The following is a 14,630-nucleotide window of genomic DNA, read 5'->3' on the forward strand; positions in this document are numbered from 1 at the left end:
GCCGATCTCAAATCTCCCATTTTTAAGTAAGATCATTGAAAAAGCAGTTTCTCAACAGCTCAGTTACTTCTTAAAACAGAATAACTGCTATGATGCCTTCCAGTCAGGTTTTAGACAGAACCAGAGCACTGAAACCGCTCTGACCAAAGTGTTTAATGACATATGTCTGAATACAGATAGTGGAAAAATGTCAGTCTTAGTTTTACTGGATCTCAGTGCAGCATTTGATACTGTTGACCACAACATATTACTCAAATGACTGGAGAACTGGGCAGGTCTTTCAGGAACTGTACTAAACTGGTTCAAAACATACTTAGAAAACAGGAAATACTTTGTATCAATAGGTAACTTCACATCTGAGCAGACAAGTATCACATGTGGAGTTCCCCAAGGTTCCATCTTGGGACCCCTTCTGTTTAACATTTACATGCTCCCACTGGCACAGATTATAAAGAACAACAAAATAAACTACCACAGCTATGCAGATGAATCACAAATATATATCACAATGTCACCAGGAGACCGAGGCCCTGTACAGGCTCTTGGTAAATGCATTGAGGAAATTAATGACTGGTTGTGCCACAATTTTCTCCAGCTAAACAAAAACAAAACTGAGGTAATAGTCTTTGGCGCCAAAGAAAAACGATTACAGGTCACCAGAGAACTTCAATCTATACATCTAAAAACCACAAACCAGGCGAGAAATTTGGGTGTAGTGATGGATGCAGACCTAAACTTAGATAAACACATTAAGACAATAACAAAATCAGCTTACTATCACCTCAAGAATATTTCAAGGATAAAAGATCTGATGTCTCAACAGGACCTGGAAAAACTAGTCCATGCAGTCATATTTAGTTGGCTTGATTACTGTAACAGCATCTTTACAGGTCTACCTAAAAAGTCAGTCAGACAACTACAGCTCATTCAGAACTCTGCTGCTCGAGTACTCACTAAGACCAAAAAAGTGGACCACATCAGTCCAGCTCTGAGGTCTTTACACTGGCTGCCTGTCCGTCAGAGGATAGACTTTAAAGTTCTGATGCTGGTCTATAAAGCTCTGAATGGTTTAGGACCAAAATACATCAGTGACCTCCTGACCCAGTATGAACCTTCCAGATCCCTCAGGTCATCTAGATCCATTTTTTTTTATCAGTTCCCAGAGTTAGAACCAGACACGGAGAAGCTGCATTCAGCTTTTATGCTCCATATATCTGGAACAAACTCCCAGAAAGCCTTAGATCAGCTGAAACACTCAGTTTATTTAAATCCAGGTTGAAGACTGACCTGTTCTCAGCTGCATTTGAATAAAGCACCAAATCCACACTTTTAAGCTTAAATTTCAAAACTTACATTTTAACTACTGATTTTATCTACTGTTCTGATTTTACCTACTGTTTTTTGTAATCAATTTTAAATCATGCTTTTTATTTGTTTTTGTTTTTTAATGTCTCTGTAAAGCACTTTGAATCACCTTGTTGTTGAATTGTGCTATATAAATAAACTTGCCTTGCCTTACAGGATGTTGTAGCAAAGAACAGAGAGATCTGTTTGCAGAAAGTGGCTGTATGGATGTAAGTGGATGGGATTATTTTATAAGAAGTGAGTCATGATGGAGGCTTAAGAGCCAAAGTGTTTCTACACAGTGTCTAGACTATTGCACAGTGATACTACACTGATATAGTACAAAATATATCTGAATTTAATACAAGTATGAATAATGAGCCTTCTCTATTTGTTCCCATGCTTGCTTTATGTTGAACATTAATTGAAGTAAACAAGGAATTTGATCTGGGAATTTCTTTCATCACACTTTTCATCAAGAATATGGAGCTTCATAAATTTTTGTATCATTCCTACTTTATCTGGAACATATGTTTAGTACACTGGCCTTGAAGGACAAAGTGAGAGTGAAAAAATTTGAAAAGGAAACAAGATCTTAATCCAAAACACAGGAAAAAACAAACAGATTTGGCTGACATTTTTTGTTGGACTGCTATTATGGCACCTTGCCACAAAGCTTATGTATTTATATAGATTAAAAAAACCCAAACAAAAAGGCCCCCAACAACAACTAACCATTCAGATCCTGAGTATGTTTATCCAATGCTGGACAACATTTATTGGCATGCTGAGGAGAACTGTCAGGGTACTGGGTCTCCTGACCCAGCGTGTTAATTCTTTGTGATTTTTTGTATTATTGCACTTGTGTGAGTTATTCTATGGTTTCTAGTTTTGATCCCTTGTCCTTCATGTTTCTCTGGGTCCCCTCTGTTCTGTGTAAGTCTGTATCTGCATGTTTGAGTTTCCTTCTGTGGCTTTCGGTTCTTAGAGCCCTCTGTCTTATGGTTTACATCTCTGTGTTTCTTAGTTGCTGTCTCCACCGTGTCAAGTTCGCGTCTCTGTGTCTTACTTCCTGTTTTACTTTGAAGGTCAGTGTCTTATGTGAATGTGTTCAGTTTACGCTTCCTTGTCTCCTCAGTTCTGATTTCCCCCAGCTGTGCTCTCCTTCTGTGTCTCATTCCCCTCGTTACTTCCAAGTGTGTGTACTTCCCTGTGTTTCTCTGAGTCAGTGTCGTGTCGTTCCTCATGCTGTGTGGATCTCCCTGTGAGTTTAGTGTGTTATTCCCCAGTTTAGTTTACTTTGTATGCTTGTTTTTCTGTGACCAGCAAATAAAGCTGTGGTTTTGAGTTCACCCTCGAGTCTGTGAGTCCTGCATTTTGAGTCCTCATCTCCTGCCTGCCACAAAGCGTTTTATGACAAGAACAGTCTTTTGGTGATCTATTGTTAGCTAAATGTAAGTAAATATTAATAATAATTTAAAAAAACTACAGACGCTATGTGGCCTAGAGTTCCAGCACCTCAGAAAACTGAGTCACATTATTATGGCTTTTACAAATGACCTCTCATTTGGTGGTGTCCTTAAGCAATGAAATGTGGGGCTGCTCATGAATAGCAGCAACGATACACACACACATTAACAGAGTGAAGTCAAATAGGTAACATGTGAAAACACACAAAGATACATGCACACTGCTGTCACAGTGAAAGATAGTTATGAAACCCGAGTAGACAACGCTTGCTTCATGCCAATTAAACACTGGCACGGCTGGAATACATGGTAACATACACAGAAACCGAGAGTGGAGAAAAGTTGTAATGACACAGCAAGAGAGGAGGGATTAGGAACAAAAACATGGAAAAAAAAACGTGAAAAAACAAAAAAGAGAGGAAAGTGCCGCTGTTGAAGGGCACAGACAGGCTGTTATAAAGTTATGTCATTGCACCAATCTTAGAATATTTTCTTTATAATCCTGAGACATATGTTTACATTTTTGTTGTTTAGATCTCTTAAGGTGGAGACTCCACAGACCTATGAGCTCATACAGATTATGAAAAGATATTTAACACACAAGAGTGAAAAAAAGTCAGACAGGTTTTAATGTGAACTTTAAGAAATTTTAGTTTTTCTTTTTTAAATCCTAAAACTGTAATTAAACACAGATAGCTCTGATCAAACAAGGTGTATTTGTATAACCATAAATGAATTATCTGTGAGAGAAATGTAACTCATTTAAATGTCAGTATGTTGTTTGATTGAAAGTCATGTGGTGATAAGCCCCAGTGACATTTTTTACAATTATTCTTATCAGATCAGGTTTAAATACTGAAACGCGTTCACAGAAAATAGTTTTTTTTAAGCTGATTGTGGAGTATGAAAGAATTATGCACTCAACACAATTACACACACTTTACTAATGAAAAAGTTACATGATGCAAACTGAAGGATTCAATATTTTTTTAAACGTAACGAATGAATATGAGAAGAAGAAAAAAAAAAACTTCCCAGCCTGAGTTTTGCTACTTTATTTGGCAAAAACAAAAGAAAAAAATCTCTGACCTAACTGTTGGATTTAATGGCTGGAAAATGTGTGTGTACTGATGTTCCACTGACCTCTTTTTCTTACAAAATCAATTAAGATGGCAAAAATAAAACCAGAAATTTTGATCATATTTCCCATAAATGTCTCTTCCATCAGGTTCACCTTCACTGAACTCCAGACATTACACCTAGTTTGAAGGAACAATAATCAGAAGCTCCACTGGTCAATGTTTTGAAATGTTACAAATGTTCTGTTGTTTCGTATGATTGAAATCAAAAGAGAATTAACACGAGAATATAGATTCCACATTTCCATATCCTTCGTACTTGAATCCACGAAGTAAATACTGAAAGTTCATTATTGAACTTGAAAATACCGTTTAACAAAAAAAGCATCTTCGTCTTTAGTTCCTTTTGTATCGTGTGGCAAATCTTGGGTTAGCTCAGATCAATCTTAAAGATCACATTAGATCAGATTATTGAATAAGAATGAGCTGTAGATTTACCACACACTGACAGCCTAACAAAAATTCTTAACTTATATTATTCAAACTGTAGAATTCGCTTCATTGTAGTGACGTTTGCTGGGGTTTGTTGGTTATCAAATCAGCCTTAGAGACTGTGTGACTACAGCTAGACCTTCCCTACATTAGGTCAGACATTCTTACAGCAGAATTTTGCAGTTATCTGTAAAGACATGAATTTAGTTTGAATAATTTTGCCATTATCACATTAAAATCCACATTTCTACCATTGGGATACCTTTGGAATGAGGGGCCTGAGCTTTCTCTTTGGCTGGCAACCTATACCCTGAAGCACAGCCCGTTCTCACCCCCAAGGCGTAACATCCCGACGATTGGTCAAGTCCTGCGGCGTTCCTGAGGAACGCGAAAGGTGACCTTCCGCGTTCTTATGCTACGTGCCGAGTTATGGGTGAAATCCAGTACAATCACGGTCCTGAGGTAATACACGTTCCAGCCATGTATTCTAGCCCTAACCCCAACCTTGTCCCTAATGCTAACCATAACCTTATCCCTAGCCTTAACCATCACTATAATGACGTTAAACAGTGTTTTCCAAAGGATTTAAGTAAAATGAACGAACACGTGTAGATTGATTCCAAACGTTTTTCATGTTTCCTCGTTTTTCCGATCTCATCATTTAGGGACGTGTTAGATGCCTGGAAGCGCAATATGTTGACGAATTGTCACCTAGCATAAAATATTAGTTTTTGGGAGTGAGAACATGTTGTGAAGCAAGACCCCTGCAGCAAAGATTGGGTTAGGGTTGTAGGACATTACATCATATGAAATGTGGTTGTGAATGGTTACCTGTATTCAGTAGCAGATGACCTGTCTAGTGTATCCCATGATTCACTGTACATGGGATACTCATGGGACCCCCATGGCCCTCAACTGGACAAGCGGTTAAGAAAATGTATTTATGCATGTATGCATATATGTATTTATGCATGTATGTATTTATGTATGTATGTATGCATGAATGTATGTATGTATGGATGGATGGATGGAAGATTGCAAAACAGTTCACTAAGCAACTCGAGCTGCATTGCATCAGACACAATAACATGCCTCACGTCATTTACCAAACACAACCTCCCAGTTTGGCAAGCTATTTTGACCATGCTGTTTTGACCCTGATTGATGAACCAAACCATCCATTTGTAGGCTTTGATGGGATGTTTACTTGTCACTCCTCAATTTGTATATCGTATTGGAGTGATGAGCTCTGGTGCCTGGACACCGAACTCTAGCCGTAGTCTTCTGCTGTAACGAAAGACTCATTTCAGATGTGACTTGTCTGGCTGAACTAACATATGGAAGCCATAATTAAAATCATCTAGTGTATTTACCCTTAGCAGGCAGATGTTACCGTAAGTTATACAGTTTTTGCATCAGTCATCAAAAAAAGTCTTGGAGCGATATTTTAAACAACTTCTCATGTTTCTGTTATTAATGCAACAAGTACCATGTGTGGCACGAAGATCACAGCAAGTCAGAGAAATTAAAGACAAATGAACTGAATAAGAAGAGAAGAGGAAAGAGATGAGAGCAAAAAGGAGGGTAAACATGGCTAGAGATGTAAAACCTTTTTTGGCCGAGGTGACTGAGAGCTAACAACAAACAAATGGGGCTAAAGAGCTAAAACCAATGACAGAGCAGAGTGATTGAGTTTTCATTCTGTATGTAGAGTCTAAATTTAACCCACAATTGTTTCCAGGCTCAGGAGAAATGGCATCCCACCCACATGTGAAGCAGACACGAGATCATGGGTCTCATTCAGTTTCATTTGTCATCAATCAGCTTGGGCTGTGTCCCCTGCCAGCATTACATCATGGCATACCTATTTTGATTTTAACAAGCCAGAGAAGTCATTTGGTGCACTGGCAGCGAGAGTCATACCACGTCGGGACTAATCAGTTCTGCACAAATTGGAGGAAGAACATTCAGAGCTGCTTAAAAGCCCTCAGCAATATTCCCACAATGTAAAATCATGTTTGCATGCTAGGGTCACTTGTGCTTAATCACACTACAAGCATCCACTGGCTCAGATGTGCTGTTGTTAAAGATCTTTTGGGGCATTAAGGTCCACCCAAAGGGATTAATTATACTATGATGTAAAGTTCTCATGTTCTTGCATGTTTTTAATGTATTCTCTTGATATATATGGTACATTTTATTTTGCAAAGGTCACACTGGCTGTACAGTACAATGCAAAAGCTCTAGGTTCTCAGAGGGATCTGACTGTTCACCTATACAGCCATAATGATAATAATGAAAAGCAAGCCGCAGTTACATGAAGAACAAGGAGTTTTGCAACAGATGGTGCAGCTTCTATAGAGCCACAGTCTCAATATAATGAAGTCATGGGGTATTACGTGATCACAGAAGACAATGTACCAGAATAACTCTACAGAAGAGCTTTGGGAAGATGTTTAGCAAGTTCAGCAAATTCAGTAAGTGTACCATGTAAGCCATTCTCGCTAATGCTTTTATGTTCTATGTTTTTACATTATTATGATGTGTCATATTTTAATTTCAGCACTTTGTGATTTTTATCTGTGAAAGGTACTATAAAATGCATTTTACTTACTTAGTTACTTACTAACTGAATCTATCAGCACATATTTCCAAAGAATTTAAACCAAATGACCTGTTTGAGTGTTGCGTGTCAGTTTAGAGGTCTTCTTTCAAGTTTTTAATAAAGTATTAATGTTTTCTCTATTCTCTATTAATGCTATACTCCAACTGTTCTTCTTCATTCCTATTCATATTTTGCTGATGAGAACAAACAACATCTTTTTGCTCACCTTCTAATATTGTGAGGTTCTTCAGAGCCGTGGAGTGCTCCCAGTCCTTCAAACGGAGGTCCTCTGTGATTGTGTTCAGGATCTCCATCTCATTCCTCAACTGGGCCTCCGTGTGGACATGGGTCACCCATAAACTGCTGGTGTCCTCTGTTATGTTGCTGATCTGGATCTGAATGTGGGACGTTTATGACTCAGTTTATGAAAAGTAGATCTGATGTAGAGGTAACTTTTGTGCAAGCTATTATGAACATCTAACCTGTAAGTCACGTATCTTCAAATGGTGAATACTGACATCGTTGCTGAAGGTGTGGTTGACAGCTCCCACTGTCCAGTTGACCTCGTCTAATTTTTCCCTCAGTTCACTCACATGACTCGAGGTTTCCCTAAAGTAAATCAGAATCCCACAGAAGTCCATTTGAATGTTATTAAATGCAGTAGACTACAAAAACTGTATTAAACGTGTACCTCAGTAGGACATCATGATCACGAAGCCACGTGGATGCTCGGGCCACCTCCGAACTCAAGCTCGTCAGGTTCCGACCCGCGGAGCTGCTTAGCGAGGACAACCTGTCATCCAACTGCACCAGGTAGCCTTCTGACTGTAGAGAGTGAGCCTGCATGCTCCTCAGCTCCACCTCCAAGCCCTGCAAGGAAAAGGACTCTGACTAATGGTAGTATTTCTATCATCAGCCTTTATTTTTCAACCTTAAACTTAAATTAATTAAGCATTGTTGGTTTGTTGCCCTTCAATGCTCCCCCTTTGGCACTTCTCTTTTCACCAGCTAGCCAGTTTGCAGAAGCCCCTGACTGAGCCATGGCCTCAGAACAGTGGCCGTACCAATGCAACCCCACTAGCAGCTGAAGGTTGAGAAAGGGTTGCAGTAGAGATTCTTAAAAGAACTCTGCAACATCTGGTGTCAACATCAGAGGCATCAAAAAAGAAATGTTTTTGCTAAATCACTGTCTAGATAGATCAGACAGAGGAGATCCATAAGCAAAAAAAAGGTCAAGTACCACCAACTGTTGTGCCTACAGTGAACCCAATCAAGTGAGCTACAGATCCCAGGCCAGTCAGTTAAGCTCCTGCTAACAGCAGAGGTGTGGAATAGAAGAGCCCTAAAGAGTATTCTTAAAAACACTACAGGGTGGCTGGGCATCTGTTCTTTGGTCAAATGCGGGAGACGAGCTTGTCTCTAACGATCAAAGCACCAAAACACTCAATGATGCCTGGGGTGAACCATTTCTGAGTATTCCTGTTTAAATTGGGCCACCTTCATTAATCACACTTTCCTCTATAAACATTTAAGATACAATAAAATGGGGCATCCAGATATCTTGTGTTGTACCTTGATGAAGATCTCCAGCCTCTGCAGCCAGTTGCTGTGGTTCTGGAAGAGGTTTTCCAGTTTCCAGATGTTCTCCAGCAGGTCAGCTTGTTTGGACTCCTCTCCCAGGGTCTGCTGGAGCAGCTGGGAGCGCTCTGACATCCGGGTCGCATTCTCCGTCAGCACCTCCTGCCGCAGAGAAGACACCTGGGAGCGAGAGACTGGGGAGGAAAAGAGTGTGGAAGAGAGTCAGAGATTTGTTCTAAGTGTTGAAGCAACGATCCCTCAGCTAAAGCAAAAGTCCCCAAATCGAGTTTCATTTACTATCAATCACGGAGCTCGCCAGCACTGTAATGTAGAGCAGATGTTGAGTCAGGCGCCTGCTGTGATTCTGGTTGTCTATTTATGCTGAATGTATTGTTTGGTTAAGTCAAGACCTAAATAGTTTTACGAGTTTCTTTACTTGGAGTGCATATATAACATGACATTGTGGAAATTCTGCCTTCATTTTGAGTAATGCTGAAGTTGGCTTCTGCATGCCGGTATTTATCCAATGCTTGTTTCACAGGTATGATGCATTGACTTCCTATGATAAAAATTCCATTTCAAACATACTTCCCTCCTTCTTAACTGTCTACCTAGTGTTCTGACATCAACACCTACAAGGGTTATATAGTACAAAATTGAGGACGAGAGGACTTTTTTTTTGTCATTCTACATTAAATATAAAACCAAAGTGAATCCTTTCTATTAATGAATTTCAATTCTGGAGACATGGTTAAATCTAAGCAGTGGCTGTTTAGCTGTAACATCGCATTTGATGATGGTTAAAGCGCAGAGGAAAATTTCTCGTCTTGCATTTTCTTGTTGCATAAAGGTTACTTCTCAAGCCTCGCTCTCTTCTGTACCGTATCTAATGAGAAAAACCACCATGGTTTTATGTTATGTTGAAAGCATGCTGCATAGTAACAGCTCGATAGCCTGGCAGATATTTTGAAACCAGATCCTCAGCGCTGTGCCACGATGGCAACCTCTTCTCTGCAGGACCAGTGTGTGAAAAACCTTCAAAAGGAGAAAATGGACGAACTGAGGAAATGGGAGGAAGCAGATTATTCCCTTCACACATGTTCCTCGACACGCTAATGCCCCAAACAGCTCGATATCACACACTCTGAATATTCCCGTTACCACGAATTTAAGACAGCAGTGTGTTTCTGCATGTGTGGCTTCATGTTCCTGCATTGTGGCCAGGAATCAGCAGCATGACTTCAGGGAAAGAAAAGTGCTGCAAAGCCGCAGCACTGCAAACAAACCATCTGAATTTCATCTCATTATGTGTGTTAGGTTTATTCCTAATGACCTGAAAAACTAAATAAGCTGCAATCTGTCCACTACACAGGGTGCTTAATTGCTAAATGATGGTCTGTCAGCAGCAGCAGAACCTGACACTATGGAGCGTATCAGGAGTACTTCTACATGAAAACAAAGAAGGGAAAACATGAACAAGAAGCTGTAGGATAAGAAAAAGAAGAGGAGGTAAGAAAAAAAGTGATGAAAAATAGAGCAAAGGAAGAAGGAGAAGGATAATCGCACAGGCTAATCTTGTTTGCAGTTGTGCGTATTGTTTGGGACAGGTACCATGAGTAGAAATGCAAAGCTCAAGTTACACAGTTTGGTTCTCATGATCAGAAAAACGCTTGAATGATGACAGATGTAGAAGTCAGCCAGTTATGGTTCCCCATTTGAAAACACTGAGAATGTTAGAAGAAAAAAAATGTTGGTGTATACACCACAAAGTTACTGTTTGTATCGTCTTAAAACTATTTTGAAAATGTAATCGTTATTATCTTTCAAAGACTATTTTAGACATCGGTCATCTTCACTCTTCTTCCCCTGCCTAAACTAAAAAGCAGTTTCAGACTGTGAAGAGTTTCTCTCTTAACGTTATATACACATCTTAATCTTATACAAGTCTGTACAAAGCCTGATATTTATATGTTATCTACTCTTGAGGTGAAGCTAAAAGCTTGAGGTAACACAGCTTCTCCGGTCACAGCTGGGAAGCTGGGAAATAACCCGTGTTAATAGGTCAGGTCAACAGAGTCGCTGGTGTTTTTAAACCTTTTCTTTACAAGCTATCTGAGAACCTTGCATCACTTTACTGGATTTTTGACTTACTTTTATTTCTTGTTATGTTACTTTAAACCAGGGGTGTCACTAGGTTTTAAGGACAGGGGGGGCTTAGCCCCCAAGAGATGCACACGACATGAACGAACGTAGTGAATGAGCACAAAATTTCACAAACAGAAAACAAAGACTGAGAAATTGTTTTCCTACTTTTTTGGACAGATTAAACATCCTAGGCCACCAATAGATCTATTGTTTTATTTCAGTCTGCTTTATAATACAGTACAACAAAAAAACAGAGGAAATGTGTTTGCTGCATCAATAACAAGAAAAAAACTGAAAATAAAAAAGTACATTTTTCTGGCTGCAATCACCAGTTACTTGGTGGGTGGAAGCATCAAAGAATGACGTCTGTTTTTAAGAGTGGCAAATCGGTCAATCACTCTGTTGTGACTCAGATGCTGAAGCGTGTCTTTTTCAATAGACATGACTGCAAGACTGTGAAGTCTTTTCTGACCCATTGTTTGACGCAGCCAGGAGTGCAGCCGACGCAGTGCACTAAAGGACCGTTCGCACGAGCAGCTGCTGACAGGCACTGTTAGGGCAACTTGGATGGTTGCCTTCAGAGAGGGAAACATGTCTGAATCAAGGAGGTTGTACACAGACAACATATTTTTGGGTGGACATCCAGCCTCTGTTTTCCGGGTAAGAAAGTTTCTGGCCACCAGAACATCCTCTTTTTTCAGGTCAAGTCTGTAGTGCTTTGCAAGTTCATTCAAGTGTGGTTCACTCAAGAAGTTCTCAGATTTAGGACTGCATGCCTGGACGCCTTTTAGCAGCCCTGCATCTACACTGCAAAATCTTTGATCAAGCTCGCCAACCATCCGATCCACACAAGGGAAAAGTAACTCTCTTTTCAATGTGTCTGAGTTGTTCAATTCAGTGCGTGAACCCACAGTTGCCTCCAGGACAAAATCCTCCATTTTCCTCTGTTTGTGCCTTGTCTTGGCACCTGGTTCAGGGATACTGTGGGTGTTACACAGGGCCTTGGTTTTCTCATACAGCTCTGTAGCAAATGCATCTGAGTGTTTGCCCTTAAGTGTGTCACACACAGCTTGTTTGCAGATAAAAGCTTCTGCCAGGTCTAAAGTCTCTTTCTGCAGGAATTTGTGGAGTCCTTCGGTTACAGACAGAATCGACTGAAACATCAGTAGTGCATAGACTGCTGAGAACTTGTAGAGCTTTGCTCTGAGACCAACAGCTATGGGGGATCCAATTGCAGATAGGCACTCCAAAATGGCAGGCAATGTCTCAAGAACTGCACTGATTGATCGCAACTGACATGCCCAGCGAGTGTTTGAAAGTTGCACAAGCTCAGTTTTTGTCAATCCAAGCTTTGCCTGAGTCTCCATGAACTTATGATGATTGACTAGGGAGGTGCTGAAGAAAGAATACACACACTCCAACAAGCTGAAAAGCTCCACAGCCTCTGGGACAGCCTTGCAAGTATTGCACAAAACCAGGTTGAGTTGATGAGCATAACAATGCACATAGATAGCCTCAGGATGGAGCCTTCTAAAATGTGCTTGTACACCTCCAGTGGAGCCACTCATAACGGCTGCACCATCATATGTTTGTGCTACACACTTAAGCTCTGCAAGACCATCGTTTTGGATCTGCTGCTGAATCTCATTTGCAATGGACTGGGCATCAAATGATTTTATCTCTGCAAGTGCAAGGAAACGCTCCTTCACTGCCCCCTCTGACACGTACCTGACACAAACAGCTAACTGCTCTGCCTTTTTATCCCTTGCCTCATCCACCATGATGGAATAGACTTTAGACTTTGTCATTTCAGATACAATGACACTAGTAACTTCCTGGGCACAACAGTCAATCATGTCATTCTGGGATGTTGGTGAGATATACTGTGCATTTGATGGGGGATTATGTTTTTGAAGAAAAGGATCAAACTCCTTCAAAAGCTCCATGCACGCAAGAAAATTCCCTCTGTTTGGGCTGTCTTCACCTTCATCATGACCACGAAAAGGGAGTCCCTGTCTCCCTAACATAGAGGAGACTGCAACAATTCGTCTGAGATACTCTCTTCTTTCGACTATCTCACTCACATTTGCAGTTGCTATCATCTGTGCAACATTTCCCTGTTTGCTAGTTCCCTGGTAGCTTTTCCATGTAACAACACTGTCCTTATGTGTTTGAGCCATCTCATGCTTGCCAAAGATGACTAAAGCTTTCTTCCAGTTCTTGCAACCGTTACTGACCAAACTATCATGTTTGATGTTTTTGCCAAACACTCTACATGGGAAGCAGAAAGCTGCATTCTGGTTGACTGAATATTCTAACCAGTTGTGCTTTTCAAACCAGCTGTGGTTAAATGCTCGCTTCTGTGTACCAAACGTATCATGTGGATAGCTCTTCAGCTTCACCTGTCTGGGCCCTGTGTCTTTGTCACCTAAATCAAACCCTGGAGTAGAATGAGTTGCTGCAGCTGCTTCATCATTTTCCCTCTCTTGGCCTGTTTGCTCTCCTCTCTCTGTAATAACTTGATCTTCCTCTGCCTCTCGATCTATTTGCTGCAGCTCCTCTGTCTCTCCTTGCTCTCTCTGACTTGAACTTGCCTGTTGACCTTTTTCTCCCTCAGCCACTCCTTCTGCCTCACCCTTCAAGATACATTAAAACATACTGAATTGTAATGTAAATTGCTAATATCATGACTTCTGCTCCCGCTCCACAGTAATTTGTTGCTCCCAAATATTTTGAAGTTACAAACATTATATTTTGAGCACGCATGTGACTAAAATGGTTGCAATTTAAAGCCCTGAAAAATATTACTAAATTACTTGAATTGAAGTAATATTAAAATAGAACCCTCAAAAATATGTGAGTCAGGCTAATTTGACTTATATACATCTCTCTCTCTTTGCTCTCTCCACTTTTTAACCTTGACTCTCCTAAATAAAAGCTCAAGTTAAACAGGTCTTATATGTTGTACCGTGACTGAAATGTTTCATATTTCATATCCATATTGAGTCCCATAAAATTCTAATCAGACTGTCTCCATCACAAATGACTCCATCCTTTGACTCACCTCTCCAGCAGACGTCTCTCCCCTCTGCCTCTCTGTGCTCCTCTGCCCTGACTCCTACAGGTTAATGGGGATGGAGTGATTATTATTATTTCCACTGATGATAACCATACCTGAATGAGCTCAGCTGGATTTTTCAGAGCTAAAACGAGTGACAGAAATTAACATTATGCTAACAATTTAACTTAGTGCGCTAGCCAGGTTTTTATTTACAAAATGGGGAGCACCTGGTTCATTATTTACATGGGATTCTCTGCTGTTAGCTGGAGCTAACTAATTGTTACTACCAGCCAGTGATGAAGACTTACTTTCTTGAAAAACTTGCGTATATCCATGATTTCTTGCCGTTTGCCACATGTACGCTAGTGTGTCCGCAGGTGTATACGAGCGGAGTGTAAAGTAGCAGTGAAAACGAGGACTGGATTTTCAGTCATGTGGATGTCCCCTGTGAACAACTGGAAGGGATTGGATAACGAAGCACTGACGCTACCTTAACAATGTAAAGCGAAAGGGACCAACCGAGTTATGATCATATTTGTGTGAATAGCGACAGGTTTATATTATTATTTCTTTAAACTCATATTCCTGCATCTTTATATTGAATTTGTCTGCAAGTTCTGTAAAAAAAAAATCGAATAAGTTAAAAAAAAAAAAAAAAAAACCCACCAAATTATTTAGGGGGGCTTAAGAATATTTTAGGGAGGCTTCAGCACCCCTAAAATAGGCCTAACGACGCCACTGCTTTAAACTGTGTTTGGCTTTATTTGTCATATTTGCTTAAAGGACCAGAGGGAAAAGGAAGGAGGAAACAATTTATGGTTCTCCACTGACTTTGGTTTGCATGAAGGTGTCTCCTT

General features: G+C 40.2%; 2 protein-coding genes across 2 annotated transcripts in view; both read right to left on the reverse strand.

Moving 5' to 3' along the window:
- The window catches only part of scara5 (scavenger receptor class A, member 5 (putative)), a 107,354-nt gene that overhangs the window by 51,959 nt on the left and 40,765 nt on the right, over nt 1–14,630 (reverse strand). Inside the window, exons 4-7 of the mRNA XM_085432332.1 lie at nt 8,562–8,761; nt 7,681–7,859; nt 7,472–7,598; nt 7,216–7,384 (exon numbers count right to left, since the gene is read on the reverse strand). Of these exons, the coding sequence (XP_085288458.1) occupies nt 7,216–7,384; nt 7,472–7,598; nt 7,681–7,859; nt 8,562–8,761 (675 nt within the window). The remainder of the gene's footprint in view (nt 1–7,215; nt 7,385–7,471; nt 7,599–7,680; nt 7,860–8,561; nt 8,762–14,630) is intronic.
- LOC146692274 (zinc finger MYM-type protein 1-like) lies at nt 10,912–14,374 on the reverse strand. The gene is made up of 4 exons (XM_085432333.1): nt 14,082–14,374; nt 13,777–13,830; nt 12,822–13,348; nt 10,912–12,620 (listed from the first exon to the last, which is right to left on the reverse strand). Exons 1-4 carry the CDS (start codon nt 14,106–14,108, stop codon nt 11,045–11,047), a joined length of 2,184 nt encoding a protein of 727 aa, XP_085288459.1. The 5' UTR covers nt 14,109–14,374; the 3' UTR covers nt 10,912–11,044.

Source organism: Copadichromis virginalis, linkage group LG15 (assembly GCF_057382275.1).
Source record: "Copadichromis virginalis isolate Kocher_CV1m ecotype Utaka linkage group LG15, C_Virginalis_male_GT1.1, whole genome shotgun sequence".
Taxonomy (NCBI): Eukaryota; Metazoa; Chordata; class Actinopteri; order Cichliformes; family Cichlidae; genus Copadichromis; species Copadichromis virginalis.